The sequence below is a fragment of the Python bivittatus genome, unplaced genomic scaffold (genome assembly GCF_059951505.1).
Source record: "Python bivittatus isolate LINGU-HERP-01145 unplaced genomic scaffold, Pbiv_v1 ctg000690_np1212, whole genome shotgun sequence".
Classification (NCBI taxonomy): domain Eukaryota; kingdom Metazoa; phylum Chordata; class Lepidosauria; order Squamata; family Pythonidae; genus Python; species Python bivittatus.
In genome coordinates, this window is record NW_028277096.1 from 5,874,763 (window position 1) to 5,893,878 (window position 19,116).

General features: G+C 41.1%; 2 protein-coding genes across 2 annotated transcripts; both read left to right on the plus strand.

Moving 5' to 3' along the window:
* Positions 1–1,736, plus strand: LOC148214370 (uncharacterized). Its single transcript, XM_088152556.1, has 2 exons — positions 1–21; positions 544–1,736. The coding sequence occupies exons 1-2, from the start codon at positions 1–3 to the stop codon at positions 1,345–1,347; spliced, it is 825 nt and encodes a 274-aa protein (XP_088008682.1). The 3' UTR covers positions 1,348–1,736.
* An 8,725-nt stretch (positions 1,737–10,461) lies between these two features.
* On the plus strand, positions 10,462–19,072 carry LOC103050106 (beta-galactoside alpha-2,6-sialyltransferase 1-like). Its single transcript, XM_088152504.1, has 5 exons — positions 10,462–10,681; positions 10,964–11,065; positions 13,118–13,292; positions 14,871–15,149; positions 16,776–19,072. Exons 2-4 carry the CDS (start codon positions 10,967–10,969, stop codon positions 15,122–15,124), a joined length of 528 nt encoding a protein of 175 aa, XP_088008630.1. The 5' UTR covers positions 10,462–10,681; positions 10,964–10,966; the 3' UTR covers positions 15,125–15,149; positions 16,776–19,072.
* The last annotated feature ends 44 nt before the right edge of the window (positions 19,073–19,116 follow it).

Genomic DNA, 19,116 nt, shown 5'->3' on the forward strand with positions numbered 1-19,116 from the left:
ATGCCCTTCCTGCCAGACTGGGTGGGATAGGTCGATGTAACCAGGACAAGACACTTCCTCAGATAACCTGGGCCCATGTCATGAAGGGCTGTAAAGGTCATAACCAACACCTTGAATTGGACCTGGAAGCAAACCAGCACCCAATGCACCTCACACAGCAGAGGTGCTACATGTGCAACCCTAGAGGTGCCCATAACTGCCCAGGCCGCCACATTCTGCACCACCTGCAGCTTCCAGATACTTTCAAGGGTAGCCCCATGTAGAGCGCATTGCAATAGTCTATATGGGAGCTGACCAGGGCATGAGTGAATGAGAGACTGACATGTATTGTGTCACATATGGCTCCTGGGCTGCAATTTTGGCACTTCCACTTTCTCTCCCACCGTTGACTTCCTGGAACCATCTGATTGGCCACTGGGATACTAGATGCCAGATAAGATTAACTTTTTTGATCTGGTTTAGCAGGTCATTTCTTGTCATAAGTCTATTTTGTAATTTAAACTACATTATAGAAATGGCCAGTACTACATGTTGTGGTAGTAGGACCAAGCAGGTGCCAATCCAGATTGGCTGATCTTGTGTTGTCCATCTCTCCACAGGCCTGTGGATACCTTATGGTGTTTGCAACCACCTTGGAAGTGGGGGACAAACTGCATTTGGCTGGCTTTTGCTATGCTATGTCTGACCATGCTGACCTTAGTTTGCCTACAGTCAGGGCTAATGCTGCATTTGGGTTCCCGTGAGCCAGGAATGCCCTCCAAGTCCATGAGGAAAATCTTCCAGGGCATCCAGACTTCCTCAGAGAAAAACAGAACTCTGCAGTACCTCTCGGCTGCCGGATCTGTCAACCGGAACTTAGAAGTTACAACACAGGCTTTGGCAGAGGATTCCTTCTTCTCCAGAATCAGGAAGTTCTGGCAACGCCTTGAGAAGGTGTTTGCTGGATTCCAACAACTCAGAAGGACTTCTCATTCCAGCCTCCCAGCACAGCCCCTACCCTGGCCTGCATGGCAGAAAGAGCTTTCATCCCGAGTCCTGGGCCCTCGTCTCCAGCAAGTCTTCCAGAATTATCAAGCAATGAACAAGTATCGAGTGCCGTCAGGTGCTGGGCAGCGCCCAGGCAATCCACACCTAACTGGAATGGAGCTCTTGTGCCAGCTGAAAAATCGTGTGAATGTATCCACTGTGTTGGGTAATGAAGGACCCTTTGCAGAACCTGAATGGAGGGGTATGCTGCCTCAGAGGAGCTTGGCAGAAGATCTGGGTCACCTGGAGACATGTGCAGTTGTGAGCTCAGCTGGCTCCATGTTGGGGTCAGGACTGGGCAGTGAGATTGGTGAGTGTTAAAGGAAGAGTCAGGCATTCGTATGGGGTGGTTGTGACTCAGCCTACTTAATCTTCCTTATAGAGTTGGTAAATATCTTATTCCTAAACAAATGCTATAATTCATGGCCATATTATTTTTTTTTTTTTTTATTGGAAAAGCCAAGGAATGCAATCCTATGTTGCAGTAGATGTCTCACCTTTCCTTTCTATCTTGTTCTATTCTTAGAAAAGAGAACCTGTTTATAGCTCACTGCTATTTGGATGATCAAAATCATTTTCACTCTCACCCCTTTGGGATTATTCTCTCTGATCTAGGTGCTCCCAGGTCCTGTTAGCTTTTCCCCAGGATTCAATATAAAATATATAGTATCTTTTTCAATACAGTACTACTTGGTTTCATTATAGTTAAATCCCTTCATCAATGTATTGGGATCCTTTAACTCAGTATTTCCCAACCTCAGCAACTTTAAGCTGTGTGGACTTCAACTCCCAGAATTCCCCAGCCAGCATGGCTGGGGCTTGGTTAGGATTATTAGTGTCTTTCTTTTCTTTCATGGAGGGAACCCAGCCCATTACTTACTAACGGCTGTGTATATTGCTTGAACCTACAGTGGCGTTTAAAAGTTTGTGAACTCTTTTGAATTTTCAATATTTCTGCATAAGTATGACCTAAAACGTGACCTGTTCTCCACATAAATCCTAAAACTGGAGAAAGAGAAGTCAGTTAAACAAATAAGTAAGAAACTTTATACTTGTTCATTTATTTATTAAGGAAAATGATCCAAAGCTACATATTTGTGTGTGGCAAAAGTATGTGAACCTTTGCTTTCAATAACTGGTGTACCCCCCTTTGGGCATCAATAACTGCAACTATATGTTTCTGATAACTGTTGATCAGTCGTGGACATTGGCTTGGAGGAATTTTAGCCCATTCTTCCTTACTGAATAGCTTCAGCTCAGCGATATTGGTGGGGTTCCTTGCATGAACTGTCCGCTTCCACATTTCTATAAGATTAAGGTTGGGACTTTGACTTGGCCATTCCAAAACTTTCTTCTGCTTTAACCATTCTTTGGTCATATTACTTGTGTGTTTTGGGTTGTTGTCTTGCTGCATGACCCACTTTCTCTTGAGCTTCAGTTCATGGACAGATACCCTGACATATTCCTACAGAATTTGCTGGTACAATTCAGAATTCATAGTTCCATCAGTGATGGCAAGCCGTCTTGGTCCAGAGGAAGCAAAGCAGGCCCAAACCATGATACCGCCACCACCAGGTTTCACAGACGGAATAAGGTTTTTATGCTGGAATGCAGTGTTCACCTTTCATCAAACATAACACTTTTCATTGAAGCCAAGAAGTTCTCTTCTGGTCTCATCCATCCACAGAACATTCTTCCAATAGTCTTCTGGCTTATCTATGTGGTCTTTCACAAACTGTAGATGGGCAGCAATGTTCTTTTTCAAGAGTAGTGGCTTTCTCCTTACAACTCTGCCATGCACACCACTGTTGTTCAGTGTTCCCCTGAGGGTGGTCTCATGAACGCTGACATTCACCAATGCAAGAAAAGCCTTTAGTTCCTTAGACATTACCCTAGGATTCTTTGAGACCTCCTGAAGTATACATGTGGTTGTGATCTTAGTTGATTGACCACTCCTGGGGAGGGTAACAATGGTGTTGAATTACCTCCATTTGTACACAATCTGCCTGACAGTGGACTGGTGGAGTCCAAACTCTTTGGAAATAGTTTTGTAACCTTTTCCAACCTGGTGAGCATCAACAACCATTTTTTTGGAGGTCCACATAAATCTCCTTTGTTCAAGCCATGAAATACTTTTACATCCTTGTGTTGTGAAGATCAGACTGTGATAGTTAAATACCCAGAATTCTGTTCTTTAAATAAGGCAGGACTTCCCATACTCACACCTGATTATCATCCCATTGATAAACACCTGACTCTAATTTCCCCTTCAAATAAATTGATAATCCTAGAGATTTACATACTTTTGCCATACACCAATATGTAATTTTGGATCATTTTCCTCAATCAACAAACAGGTATAATATTTTTGACTCATTTGTTTAACTGGGTTCTCTTTATCTAGTTTTAGGACTTGTGTGGAGAACAGATCACATTTTAGGTCATATTTAATGCAGAAATATTGAAAATTCAAAAGGGTTCACAAACTTTTAAGCACCACTGTATACAAAGCATTAATTGCATAAACAGGTTAAAAGATTTGGATAAAAGCAGCCATAGTCTGTTCAACTTTGGAGGTTCTGACTTTCATCCTCTCATCTATCAACCTAAATTTGGCAACTCTATTTTCTGCTTTCATTGATATCAACATGCAACATAACTGTTGAGTCTACCTAAGTACTATCATCTCCTAAGATCAGCCCAAAGATTGTGAAAAGTACCTACAAGACTGAGTTGTAACTAAGAGGTCTGGTAATTTACTCAGCCTTATTGACCACCACAATATGTATATATACCCCATCTATTGATGGGAAGATCATCAATCATGGAACAAGATCCTTCCCCCCCCCTTTGTCACCTTATTGCTACCAGTGTTATTAAGTTGGACAGAAAAAAATAATGTTTCCATAACTAAGTTGAAGAATACCATTAAATTCTTGCAACTTAGATCTTGTATTGTGGATAAACAACCCAACCTAGAAACACTGATTTATTATGCAGATGAAGTAAAGGTTCTTTATGGCATTTATATAACTTTAAAAACTAACATCAATTAAGGTAACAAGTTAAGATGTTTGAACACTAAATTGTGATTTGTTCAGGATTGTGTTATGGCCAAGAAAGAGAATATAACTATCTGCCAAGGATATTTCCTGCCCAAATTTAAATGCAGATGGTCCTGTAATTAAAAAAAACAGTACAAATAACCCAGAACAAAGTAAAAATGGAATAAAGGAATCAGCTACTAATCACTGCTAAATCAAGGATACTTCTGACTTTTGGAGGTTAATATCTACTCATATCCACACTGAGCCCTGAGTTGCAAAGGCAGCTGGGGTTGAACTAATTTCCCTGAAGCTGATGAAAAGTAATTTGTGTTGATGGGCTGCTTCAACCCTCGCTTCCTAATTCCTACACACACACACACATATATATATATATATATATATATATACACACACACACATACATATACACGCACAGCACAGCCATGTGTTCTAGAGACAGGGGTATGACAATAGTTATTTAAACCTTTAAGAAGAAAAGAAAAGACTTGCCTGCTAATTACTGTCAAATCAGTCTGTTACATCCTATACAGGTAGTCCTTGTTTAGCAACCATTTGCGATTATGATGGTGATGAAAAAGTAACTTTACGACCAATCCTCATATTTTTGACCTTTGCAAGTCTGTAAAGCAAAGGAAAGCTGAAGTAAGATCATAAGCACATTCACAGTTTCAGTTAGTGACCACTTCACTACCTGTGAATAAGTTGTATATGATATACCAAGGAACTTATTGGCAGACTGGTTGGCATTAGAGAGTATTCCAGTGAAGAACATGTGGATTTTAGATCAGGTAGAAGCACAATAAAACAGCTATCTACACATTACTGTTAGCAAAATTTGAGAGTTTCTGACTCTCCCCAATTAGGATTCAGTCCAGCAGAAGATCAGACATGAAAACACCAGCTGAGATTTTAAAGTTATATTGAAAGCAGGCCAATAGAGTCAGCTGGGGTCTCCCCTTAAGGCAGAGAAGAACCCCGATCACACCCAAAGATTTTATACATGTTTCTTACACAGAGATACAGCAATTAACAAATTGATTGGCTAAAATTGGCATAAATTTGGGATCCTCCTTATTATTGGGGGAAACTTATCTTCCCAATGACCTATTGGTTGCACCCCCTTATCTTCCCAATGACCTATTCAGGGCACCCCCTTTGATCTTCTGATATTTATTGTTTCATGGAATGCAGAGGTATCGCCAGAGCAGCTAAAGGGTGTTCTGAAGGCTAGCAGACTGGGGTCACTTCCTCCCATATCTTTACGGCCTTGACACTTAAGGAGACAGGATGTCTGCCCAATGTCTTTCAACAATAACAGAAATTAGAGAACTGTGTGAAGGTTCATGAACATTAGTTTCCTTGTCATCCCTTTGGCTTCCAAATGTAAGGAAATAAAGATGAGAGAAACTGAGAGCCCTTTTTCATAAGGTTTCATTACAACATAAGTCTGCAGTATATGTTGTATTAATTGACTTCAAGTAAACATTTAATCATATTTCAAGAGCAAAATTATGGTACAGATTTAAAGTTACATCCATTGACTACTGTTTACTTACTCATATCTATAATACATACAGGGAGTCCCTGGGTTAAGAACACCCGGGTTACAGACGATCCATAGTTAAGAACGGAGCCTACTGTAGCAAAATTTGAGTTAAATACACAATGATTCAAGTTAAATACTCATGGTTTGAGTTCATTACACAATACTGCTTATACAGTATTATACAATAACACTGTTCCGGCTTACGTACAAATTCCCTTAAGGACAGACTTGGGACGGAACTTGTTATTAAACTGGGGACTACCTATACAAGAATGCTAATCTTAAAGTAGAATATAACATACCTGATCAGTTTTCTGACTCCATATCCACTGAAAGAGGAGTAAAACAAGGATGTATTATTGTGTGTGACTTTCATGAATCCTATGGTTGAGAATTTGACCAAAACAGACTTTCATCATCTCAAAATTGCAAATGGGAATATCATAGTATTGTTATCAGCAGGTGATGCGGGGATTTTACTGCAAACATTTCTGGAGCTGAGGCTGACTCTTAACTTGTTTCTGCAAGGAACCGCATTCACAGTTAAACTATAGGAAGACTCATATGAATTTTGCAAAAAGACCCAAAACTTGAACAGATAGTGTATTTTCATTACCTTGAGATAATTTTTTTTCTTCCCTCTGATAATCTAAGTCCCACTTCCTACATGCTGTCCAGAAATTAAGCACAAAGGATTATCACAGAGGGGAAAACAGGAGTACAGCCAGCTCCTGTGAACATGAGCCATCCCTACGAATCTGTGCAAAATTCTGAGATAGAGGAAATACTTCAAAGGATGAAGCTAGGATCAGTGCCTTATGAAGGGAAACGGTGGTGCGCATCTTGCTACAGAAACAACAGATGCACTGCCAACCTAGAAAAAGTGGAACAAATGTTTGAGAAATATTGCGGGGTGTATAAAATTGTGTGAAGGAAAAACCATGTTTGCAAACTGCTGAGGAGGAATCTGAGCTTTTTGAGGGCTGGAAAGCTGTCAAGGGCATTGTGGGGGGGCTGGAGGGGCTGTGAGTTCACAGCACTGGGAATGTGTATGAGTGGGCTGTGGGTGCTGAAAGATTTGCAAGAGAAATTGACTGCAGGTAGATAGCAGACTAATCTGGAAGAAGCCCCATGTAGCCTCAGGGAGATAAGGTGAGAAAAGTGTGCTTTCCTGCCACTGCGAGGTGAAAATGAAACAGAAGAAAAGCTAAAAAGAGAGGGAGGGAGGTGTCTAGTGAATACAGTACCGCTCTCATGAGAGTTATCATGAATTGCCCTAGAAGAGATCCACCAATGATGAGGAAACTTTTGGAAAAGAGTGGGGGAATGCTCTTTGATCCAGAATAAAATGAAAGATCCTATTAACAATCTGCAACACACAAGGAACACCAACACGATTACACAAAGTGGCACATTGTGAATACTGTGGAGCTCCTGAAGCTGTTCTGAGTATTAGCAATTGACTCTGGGCAGAATAAACAAATGAGAGGGATGGATGGGAGCGTGTTTATTTGGAGAGTTACAACCCTAAAAGCATAATATCCTCAGCCCATGGATTGGGAAGAGTCCCGTATTCTGTGGTGAATGGCGGAGGAGGGAAAACAGCAGCTGCAGCAATTGGTTATTCAGTCTGGCGTGACACTTAAAAACTGCTGGTTAGATGGCACACTGAGCAGTTTCGAGTAATTCTGTATAACAGGGCTAACTGTTGTCTTTATTTATCCAGAGACTCATGACACATGGCACGAATGCAGGTTTATTACCTTTCTTGTTCCTCTTCTATTCTAAAAGCTTCACTGCCTCACACATACACAGCCTAAGCAAACTATCTAACTCAATGACTAGCTAGCCAAACTAGGTTTGAGTTCTACCATGCAAAGTATTTCAACCTATGGGATGGCTCTGAAAGTACTACAGTTCCCATCCACTTGTATAACTTCCAGTGATGCTTGGTCAGTCTCACTTCAGCACTTTTCTCATGTCTCCTTGTACATTTCCACTTGAGTATCATTGTTTCATCCACTTCACTGGGGAATTTCAACTCTCTCTTGTTTTGGGAACCACTTCATGTTTTAAGAACCATCTCTTTTAGATTCAGAAATCTTAATTCTTGTATTTTTTTACATGCTACAAAAACTAAAATCTTGGAAATATTTGTTCCATCCCATTCTCAAGAAACGATTACTGGACAGTTCATTCTGCCCCTATGACTTGCTTTGAGTGAGTCTCATGTACTCTATCTTTCATATAAGCACTCATGTGGCATTATATACATATAAACCATAGAGATACAAATCAGGATATATATTAACAACAATATGATGACAACTGTGTCTCACCTCCTGTTTTATGTCTTTGCTTGTTTAGCTAACAACCAGGCTTGATTATAAGTGGAATAATGGACACAGTGGGTTTACAAAGGGCACATTAAAAAGAATTCTAATGCACCCACACACCCATACACACCCATACATACACACGGGAGAGCCAATTTAGTCTAGTGGTTAAAGTGCTGGACTAGGATTGGGAAAACCCAGGTTCTAGTCCTGCCCTTGATACAAAACCCATCTGGGTGGCCTTGGCCAATCACCCTCTCTCAGCCCTAGGAAGAAGGCAATGGCGAACCCCAGGGCCTGCAAAGATTTTAATGTACCCGTGGCTAGCAGGGACAAGAAATAAAGGAGAAATCAGGCCACACCAGCTATGTGGTTATTTTACCCACCCCATCTTGCTTTGAGGGAGGGAATGTTATTGTAAAATAAACCCAGGTCAGGGCGGGATGACCTAGGGGTGGGATCTATCTGCTTTCTCTCTCTCCTACCCTTATTTTCTCACTTTCTCAGACTCCCATGATGCTGTCCTTCGTTTCAATGGAGCCCCAACCACTGGCTACGAACATGATGTGGGCACCAAAACAACACTCCGTCTTGTGAATTCCCAGGTGGGCAATGAACTTTGGAGGCCAAGACTGAGGTGTGGGCAAAAGAAAGCAAGCCTGTGGGTAGATAAAAGATAACAGCCAAATGGGGAAAAGATGAAGAAAATCCAATGGTTTTGTTTCATGTGTTTGCCATAAAACAGGCAGTAGCCTCAGTTCACTATACAGTTAGATATCAGCGGGGTCCACAGATAGCCAAAAAAGTAAAAATGGTGGCCAGACCAATGTGATTAAAGCTCTACCCATTTTTATATGCGTCATGTTTTATATCTTACATTGTTACATCAATAGATTTGGCTGATTGTCCTCAAATATATCAACATATAAGAAAGATCTAAAGTCAGATTCAGACAATTACAGACCTAGCTGTTTTGTCAGTAGTAGGCAAATGATACAGCTTTTAATTACAAGGTAGAATGTGCGTTGCTTTGCCCTGAGAGAAAAAGTGAGTTGCCTAGGCTCCTAAGGTTGGAAGAGATCTCAGAGGTCTTCTAATCCAATGTTTCTCAACCTTGGCAGCTTTAAGATGCATGGACTTCAACTCCCAGAATTCCCTAGCTAGAGTGCTGTCTGGGGAATTCCAGGAGTTGAAGTCCACACATCTTAAAGCTACCAAGTTGAGAAACACTTTTTTAGTCCATTCCCTGCCCAGGGCAGGAATCTTTATACCATCTCAGACAAATAGGCATTCAACCTTTGCTTGAAAACCTCACATGACAGTGCACACGCAACTCTAGGAGGCAGGCCGTTCCACTGCCTAATTGTGACCATGGTCAGGAAATTCCTCCTTATCTTGAATTTGGATTTCCCACCCTGAAGCTTCCACCCTGAAGCTTCCATAGAGAGATATGGAAGAATAAATGGCCTGTACCAACCCATCATAACCTGGATCCCTTGGTTAGACATCATTACTGAAGCAGAAACCACTCTCACCCAAAGACAAACTGAGATAGTCCATTTAACAGATTCTATGATTTCAAAGAAGAATTTGGGGCTCTGACCAGCCTTTCTCTAATACAGGCCCAGATTAAGTTGCCTGTACTGGATTTTTCCTTCTGGCATTAAGTGAGGCCTGTCACTCACCTACCTGTATTTGTTTTGTAGCTGATGAAAGGAGAGAGAAGTCTGCACCTGTGAGGTTGTGTTCTGGGACCTGATTGCTAGGTTACTGGGATTACTGTGGGATTAATGAAGAGAAACCTCTTGAAACCTGGCAGAGATTCTCCATCACTCTAAAGACTGCATTACCTGGAGTTAAACTACATGAGCTGGTACTTCAAACTCACCTCTATTAATTTTCCCTTAATCATTTTTAATATAAACCTTGATCTGGCTATCTGAAAAGAATTAGAATATAATCCCAATCAAATAATCTTTAATTAAGTAATAGAAACTAAAATTTCCATATCCAACGGTATCCATGCAGTCAGAAAAGTCATGATGGTGGCTGTGATGACATGATCAAAGCCCTCCCCATTTTTACATGCATTGCACACACACACGTGTAAAAAAGGGGCAGGGCTTTGATCTTACAATCATTGCCACCATCATGCCCAAATCTCTTAACATTTAAGAGATTTGTGAGAAGTCACTGCTGACGTTTATGTCTCAGGTATCAAGATTGCACGTCTGAAACTCAACATTCACTCAACCCACAGTTAATTTATTTATTTTCACAGTATTATTAGTTACAGTATTGATACTAACTGGACTCATATGAATACATTTTGCCTTTATCATAACTGAGACTGTTTACATAGGATTACCATTAAGGTAATTATTGCTGCCGGTTGCTAGCATTGCATTTTGAATTCTTCACTAGCTGCAGGTCAGAGAAAGATCTTTGATCTTTGCTCTAAAAAGTCCTCTCCTCTGAAATTGTAGCAGTTGTTTGCGATATAAGATGGATTGTTGGGAGGTAGTGCTGAGGCTTTTTCTCTATTTCTGCCTGGCATTTTGCTGAATATGCCTGGAATCCAACCCTTAGCTCAAAGTCAAATATCAAAAACAGTAAGATTATCAGAATAGCAGCTTTCAAAGTGTGTATTAATTATTGTTCTTAAGGAGTTCCAGAAAAGTTGGATGACCAAGGAAGGATAAAAGGTAAAAGGGTAGGAAAAAAATTGCATGCCACAAAGGAAGCTGAATCTGAGAGTTGGGGTTCTCCCTCTATGCAAATGTATAAGCTGCTTCTGGGCAATTCTTGCAAAATATAGGATATTTCTCTGATTCTTTCCAAGATATTTCTAAATGGAGGGGAAGTACTCTTATTCTGAGAAATTGGCCAGGCTAGCCATGAACATCACTTGGTTGTTTTCCTTGCAGCTGCGTGGTTGGCTTGAATTAGTGAGTCAAAAATGTTCTCATTCACTTTCTGCTCCACAGCTGATGGCTTCTCCAGAGCAGCATTTTCTAGATGGACAACTCTATGCACAGGGAACTCTGGTCGCATGGGATCCAGCCCCTTACCCAGGGGACCTAGAAGAGGTGAGATTTGCTGGTTGGGGTCACATTATATGCTAGCCTAGGCTAAAATGGGGCTGGGGTAATTTGTGGCTCCCACACATTATCATATCTGTGAACCAGGCCATCATCTTAAGCTATAATATAGTTTGCTGGGGCAACAAGACACAATTGTGTTTTGTTAACCCAGGCCTAGGGTTAATCTGTGTGGTATGAACTTGGTCCCTTTAATATCTGTATTGTGGGATAGAATGGGATCTGCACATACATACATACATACATAACACCCCCACTTCTAAGGAACAGAGTTGGGAACTTATGGCTGATAAACCACATATGTTTAGCTCTCAGAGCACTCAGGACAGAGCTACTGATATTCAGCAGATAATGGATTTCCCCCCCCCTTTTTTTTTTCTCACAAACATAATACTTGAAATAGTTTGCTATCCTAAAATCCTAAAAAACAATAAACCCAAACTTGAAAAAAAATCAGGCCAAAGTTTATGGTGCATTCTTGAGGCTTTCAGTGGTCTAACAAATCATTTGAAAAATACGGCTCTGGGCTGTAAAATGTTCCTGTGCCGTAGGGGATCAGAGACGTTCTCTTTCAGAGTATGGAAGGAGAGTGAATGAAGTATGGTGTTCTCTGATCCTCTGGGTATTTTTTTTTCTTTAAAGCAGTGTTTCTCAACCTTGACAACTTTAAGATGTGTGGACGTCAACTTTGTATTTCGTGAATGTGAATGGTCCTTTTTTACAAAAACATAATTAGTGAATTCACAGCTATAAAATGGAGTGATGCCTCCAACTTGGAAAGCTAAAAAAAGATGTATGGTAAACCATGATGGATAAATGGACCTTTTTTGTTGGAGTTGGACATCCAAGTTCAAGTCCACGCTCACACATAAAAGCTCACCTGGTGACTTTGGCCTGAGAGGGAACAAATGGCCCAATCAACCTTACATTGTAAATTGTCATTGTAGGGAAAAAATGGAGGAAAGAATGCTATGAATGCTGCCTTGAGATTTTAAATCAAAGATGGGATATAAATCTAATGAATGAATGTGCTTGGCCACTTTTAGAAGCACTTGGGTCTGATTCAGCTGCAGCATCTTCTTTTTATATATTTTTTTCTTAGTAATAAACATTTCTAAAGTCTAGAATTTCTTCTCCAGAGTTAAGTAACTGACTCATAGGTGCAGGATGTGCCAATGACAGCTTTCTCTTCCAGAGACAGAAGGCTGTGTTTCAATGACATCTCAGCCCCTACCTCCATCATACACTAACTAAACTTTGTGGCTTACCACATCAAAACTGCCTCTGTTTTGGTTTTCTAGAAACCAGATTTGTAACCAATAACAAACCTGGGGTATAAGTCCCAGTTTGTGGAAACTCAGATTATGACTGTGATTCAAATGACACAGAAAGTGATAAAGGTTGATTGAAGAATTGTACAAGATGGGGGATATAATAGTGGCATGTGTTCATTTACCCTTTGTTTAACTCAGTGTGTCATGCAGACATAATTCAACTGAAGATAATAGATTTTATCAAATCAAAGTTAAAACTATTAAGACACTTGAAAAAGCTAAATTAAAGAGCTGTATCTTGACACCCTTTCTCAAAGTCAACAAAATGGGGTTCACTCACAGAATGAAAGGGGCGTTTCTGCAGAGAAAGCCTTTTCCATTTCCCTTGTGCTTCTGAGATGTCCTCAAAAGTCCTCTGCAAATTCACTCTCCCCATTTCAGGAAAGAAGAACTCAAACATTTGCACTGTTGGAAAACAGACTCAATTTTGTGAGAGGGTTGTTGTTGTTTGGAACTTAGCATGTTTTGGGAACTCAGGCCAGTTGGTTGGTCTGTGGCTCAGCCCATTATGTAAACTCACCAAAAGGTTCAGTTAATTCAGCAACTAGCTTAAATGCGTTGTGCAAATGCAGTCATTGCATCATTAGAAGCTGCTGAACCTCTCTGCTGAATTTGGGGAGACATGGAGGTGAAACATAACTCTGGTGTTTTGGGTAGGTTAGACCGTGATGTTATATCTTGACAGATTGGTCTTTTCCCTCCCCAGTGGTACAAGACCCCTGATTATCCTCTCTTTGAACCATTCCGTACTTTGCGGGCCAACAGACCTTGGCAGCTGTTCCATCTCTTGCACCCACGACTGCAGTGGGAGCTCTGGCAGCTGGTGCAGGAAGGGGCTGATGAGCAGGTGCAACGCAACCCTCCATCTTCAGGCCTGCTGGGTAAGTCAGAAAGGAAGATCTTCAACCTACCAGATTCTCTGCAGCCCAAGTACCACATCCTTTGAATTTGCTTGCAACTGCTTTCCACACTTGCAAGGTCTAAATCATTGCTCTCTTTACAGTTGTGGCCAAGCCAGTATTTTGTATTCCTTGTCTCACTGCTTGGTTTTGCTCAAAGTTTCTGCACCAAAAACGGTCGCTGCCAAGATGCTTGTCCTGGTGACTTGCTAGAGTGAAATTGGGTGGCCCAAAAACATTTGGAAGGCATTCCTTCCTTAATCTCAAGAAGCCCTTTCTCCTAATTACAACTTGGGGGCAGCTGAAATTATTTAGTGACAATGGCTGAGTTCACACAACACTCTAAGCCTGGGTTAACAAAACACAGTTGCTATGTTTACATAATATGTGAGGCTAAGATTACCAGATCTGATTTGCAAAAATGCAGATGACCACTAAAGGCACCAAGCAGGATAACTTTTTAATTTTTGCTGTCATCTAGTGGTTGCAGGGACTTTTAATGGCCAAGATCTGCTGGCTTTAACTGTATCCAAGCAAATTAACCATTGTGGAGTCAAAATGCAGGACCCAAAAGCAAATAATCAAGGCTTCACTGCAGTGTTTATTAAACATTATGTACTGGAGGGGACCCCACTGAGGGATAGGGAGAGACACCCCTGCAAACAAAAGAGATGCACCAATATACATTTCAGGAAAGGGGAAGGGAAAAATGATGCATACATACATATTCATATGATGATGCAGGCATAGATAAGTAAGTGATTGATCTTGAGTTACTTCCTGCCCCTCTTGCTATCTACTATCTACAAAGAAAACAATAGGCTTACTGAGGAAACAAATCAATTCAGGGTGTCAAATGCCAGGAAGAACACATCCTCCTTCAGGACAGATGCCTCGGTTGCTATGGGGATGTTTTGATAAGGTCTCTACAACCAGCCTAGTTCACACCATCTCCAAGGCTGCTGCGCTTTCCTTTACATTTCAATTTTGTTTGAATGCTCCCATTCATCTGAAGACTCTAAGCATTTATTTTCTTCACCTAAAAATGTAAAAATGTTTCCTGACACCATATTATAATGATTCACCTCTACTGCTAGGTTCCACATGTAGCTGAATCCAACCCGCTTTTGACCTAGTCAAGCACACTGTGTGGACCCTGCTAATCAGAGGCATCAGCATGGGTAGGGTTCAGATGGTGAAAGCAGCATCATGGTGCTGCCACACCCACTCCATCCCTTTTGTGCATTAGTCATGATATTGTACATATCACATACTGGAACTTGCATTGTGATGATGTAACCCTGCCTTCATCATTTGGATAAGCACCGGATCCTACAGATGCCTCTATAGCCAATGAGAGGGTCATCCTGCACATGCTCAGAGGATCTATCACCAGTATTGCAGTGCTGATGAAGAGATAGCCCCATCTGAAAGGACTCTGTCTTGCCTTGGTAACAAACCCTAACCCTAACCCTAACCCTGAAGGTCCCTTACGCACTGGTCACTTTATTCAGTCTGGCTCTTTTTCTTTTTCTCTCTCGCTCTCCCCTCAATATCTAGGGACAGTGCTAATGATGTCCTTGTGTGAACTTGTCCACGTGTATGAATTCCTACCGTCTCAACGGCAATCCCACCAGTGTCACTATTACCAGGATTTCTCTGATGACGCTTGCACCCTAGGTGCTTACCACCCACTGCTCTTTGAGAAGAACCTGGTGCGGCGCATGAACCGTGGCACACAGGCTGACTTGGCACAACGGGGCCGTGTGACTCTGCCAGGCTTCCAAGTCCTGAACTGCACTCAGAAGGACTAAAAACTGCAGCAGGGTCTGAAGCAAGGTGAGGCAATCTGTTTTACATGGCAGCAGAGGGGATCATAGATACCCTGTGAAAGCAGGCATACATCTCATCATGGTGTTGTCAGATTGCTTAAGCTTGAGCTTTTGATGCAGTGCAGCGTTTCTCAACCTCAGCAACTCTAAGATATGTGCCCTGCAACTCCCAGAATTCCCATGCTAGCAACTTTAAGATGTGTGGAGTTGAAATCCACGTATTTGAGAAACACTGGTGTAGTGAAACGACTGGCAATGTAGTAGGGATATTCCAGGAAGTCCAAATAGCTTTTACTGTACATGACATTGGGGGGCGGGAGCGGGGGCAGGAGAATGGGGACCACAGAAAAAAAGAGGAGTCAAGTGAAGCCCCCTCATCTGACCCCACAGATTGTAGGAATGAAAAGACACTCAAGGGTTTAGAGTGAGACATGTGATGAAGTGAGCTGCAGCTCAGGAAAGCATATGTCTTTTACTAAAATATGTTAGTCAGACAAAATGCTACCAGTTTCCTGATTCTTTAACCATTTATGTGATCCCTCTGAGTCCTGGTGCTCCCCATTCCTTGCACTCTGATGATCATCAGCTCAGACTCTCCTCCATCAATATTACTGAGATGCTGCTTGATGGAATAAGTTCTATTTTCAAAGACAAGGGATTCAACAAGGAGGTACTATGTTTAGCTTCCTGATGGTCTGTCTTCCCCTGAGAAAGATCTACTGTTATACAACTATAGGTTCTGAGGTGTGGACCTGATGGATTGGTAATGCAGCATGCTAAACCCAAAACTGAATTAACAAACACAATTGCTGTGTTTGCATAATGTGCCATGTCCAAAAAAATGAACCCTATTGTGGTTGAATGTGAGATCCTAGTTCATGGAATAGCTCATATGTTGGGCTATCCAGTCCAAGTTTCCTGCAGCACCACTGGGGAAATGTTCACCTGGGGTAGTGTTTTAATAAAATCCAGTTAGTTTTACTGATCAAGAGAGCTAATATGGCAGCTGTCGGTCAAAAAAAAGACCGCTGACAATAAGTCCGCCTATGCATCCTGAAACACTATTGATTGCTTTGAAGTGAGGCCTTTATGAGCCTTTGGCTTGCTTCACTGCTTTGTGTTACAGTGGTCTACCATACATGGATTGCATAAACCTGTACAACCACTTGATGGCAGCAGAGAGTCTCTGGTATCTCCTTGCTGCCATCTGGTGTTCACTGGGATTTTTAAAGCCCAGATGTAGCAGGCACTCTCCTTTTCTAGAAGAGTTTACTTGTTTGTAAATGTAGATCATAAACTCCATAGAAGCCAGGAACCATTTGCTTTTGCTTGTAAGACATTGTAACATATGATGTAGATAGCGCAGTATATATTTTAGGAGAAAATTCTCCTTTATGGGTCTGCTTAATAATGGAGACCAGAACATCCATTTCATAGAAGTGGAATAGAATACAAATCATGGTTTTTTATGATCCTGGAGGCTGCAGTAGCAATCCTAAGAGCTGCAAAATCTTCAGACAGAAACTTATCATACTCTTTTGTAAAAGCAAATTAGCAGTCTGCGCTAGACCTTGGCTGGCTGGTACAGATTATTACATACACAAGAGTTATTTATGTTTTTATATTTTTAAAGGGTATGCACCACCTAACCTGGAAAAAAATACACAAGGCAGCTGGAAACACAGTAAAAAAACCATCAATCAACACAAAATGCATCATGAAAAATCTATAATTGTCAGCCCTGAAGTTGGAGTTAAGATCAGTGAAGGAAGCTGGAAAGTGGATGGATCGTAGGTGGGGGAAAACCCACAAATCTGATTAAATACAAGTTACAGGCCATGACTGAGCTAACTCTGTGGCAGTGGTGGAGGGGAAGAAGAATTTTTCCTCTGCGTCTCTCGTTCATCCAACAGAACGTTCTTGAGTGATGTGCAGACTTTTGAAACCTAGCCTGGAAGGGGGAATTAGTGGAATTCGCAGTAGCCTACTACTGTATAATACACGCACAAGACATTTGTAACGTTGCTTGCTTCCATTATGTGTTTGACTCTGCAAATGATGTCTAATGGAAATGTCCAGAGCACTATCTGCCCTAGTGGACAGGGGTTATTTTTACTTATTAGACATTTGGTTATGGATACAGTGATTGTGTGAGTTCTGGCTAAGATTATATTGGCACTTCCACTCTGGTACCATTTTCACTTCCCAAATGCAATTTGAAGGTGACTTTTGACTGTCCTCACTTCCAGTGAAATTGAGCTGCTGAGAAGAGAAAATCATGTAGAGAAATTTAGTTGGGTTCTTGAGAAAGGGGTGGCAGAGAAGAACCATTTACTCAGCCTGGGAAAATAGAAAGTGTGAGAGAAAGATTCAGAACAGCCCCCCCCCTTGACCTTTTTGTCCTTAAAAAGGGCTAGTGATTTGGACAGGCTTTTAAGATTCTGTCAATATACCCTACAACAATAAAGTAGGATTCCTGCAATCCCTGCAGGATCTGCTTCTTGACTTGGCCTGCCTCATAGGGCTGACAATCACAGACCCACCCCAAGCTACAGATTCTCTAGAAATAAAAACCACCTCACGCCTACTGTACAGAAAAGAGAAGGGAAAAGAAATCAAGCAGCCTGATATTTCATCTGCCAGCTCTTGGGTAGAAAGGAAGGCGAAAACTAAAAAAACTCTTCTCACTTCATCCCTATTAATCCTATGGGCTTCAAAGTGAGAATCAAATTTACAGAATCAGCCCTTAGATAACCAAAAGTCCAGGAGCTGGGAGGAAAGGTGGTGCAGAATCATTGCAGCTAAGAGAACCATAGCTTTGTAGTAGTTTCAGCTACACCACAGCTGAGCTGGGAATATATCAGTTCAGCTTTCCAGCACAGCTGGTATCACGGGGTCCAGAGATCTGGACCTGCTTTCAAATCCTCATGTCTTCTGCAGCTCCTTATATAGTAACCATTTCAGCTGATAAATTAGTGAGATAGAGCAAGATGGATTGGCCATGATTGTCCATGTTCTGATAAATGTATCCCATTTGGATACATTTACATTTTGGACTGCCATTGATAATAGTGCAGAAACTTCCATTGGTTCAAAACAGGTTGCAGGGATATTAATTAAGACTGGGCTTTTGATCACAGTATGTCAATTTTTTTAACCACTGCATGGCTTACAATCTTCCTGAATGAGAGTTTTTTCCTAAAACGAGTGGAGACCAGGCTATATTAGGGTCATCACACTTTTGCTGCCACTTAATGAGCATCTGGTTTTTCGCAGCCCAGATCTGGTAGCCTTAGATTATGCGAAATAGGACTTCAAGGACTATGTTGTCGTTTGACGCTATCTTGTATGGCCTCTGAGTGGGATAATAAATTGAATAAATCATATATCTTCAGTTTGACAGGAATTTGTTTAGCTGTTTATTATTTTGCTTTTTAAATGTTTTGTGTATTTTTAATTTGCTTTTCCTGATAATCACCAGATCTTTTAGTTTGCTTTCTGACAGTGGATTGTTTTAATGAGGATGCTGTAAAGCCACTCTGCCTGCATTCAAACAACAGGGAGTACCATATGGGCAGAAAGAAAGGTCAGTTGTTTAAATAACAATAACAGGAGGAACAACATATTTTTTAAAATATTAAGTAAGTAAAATGCTTTTTCAGGTTACTGAAACTTCCACTGCTTAATAAGAATACTTAAGAAATATATATGGTTATTGCAGCTATTGTTCAGGGGAGATGTTGTGCTATATTGGATACTGCAAATGAGTGAGTTTCTGAAGTTCTTGGTTAAAAAACACTTTCAGCTTTTTAGGTCCCTAGACTAACTCAAACAGATTTCCTTCAAACTGATTGCTGGCAAAAGGATATTGTGGAAAGTGAACAAAGAGCATCCTGTTTTAAGCAAATTCATATTGTATTTGTCACAATACATTTAACTGTGTCATGTTATATTTGTCTAACATGCTAAGTATG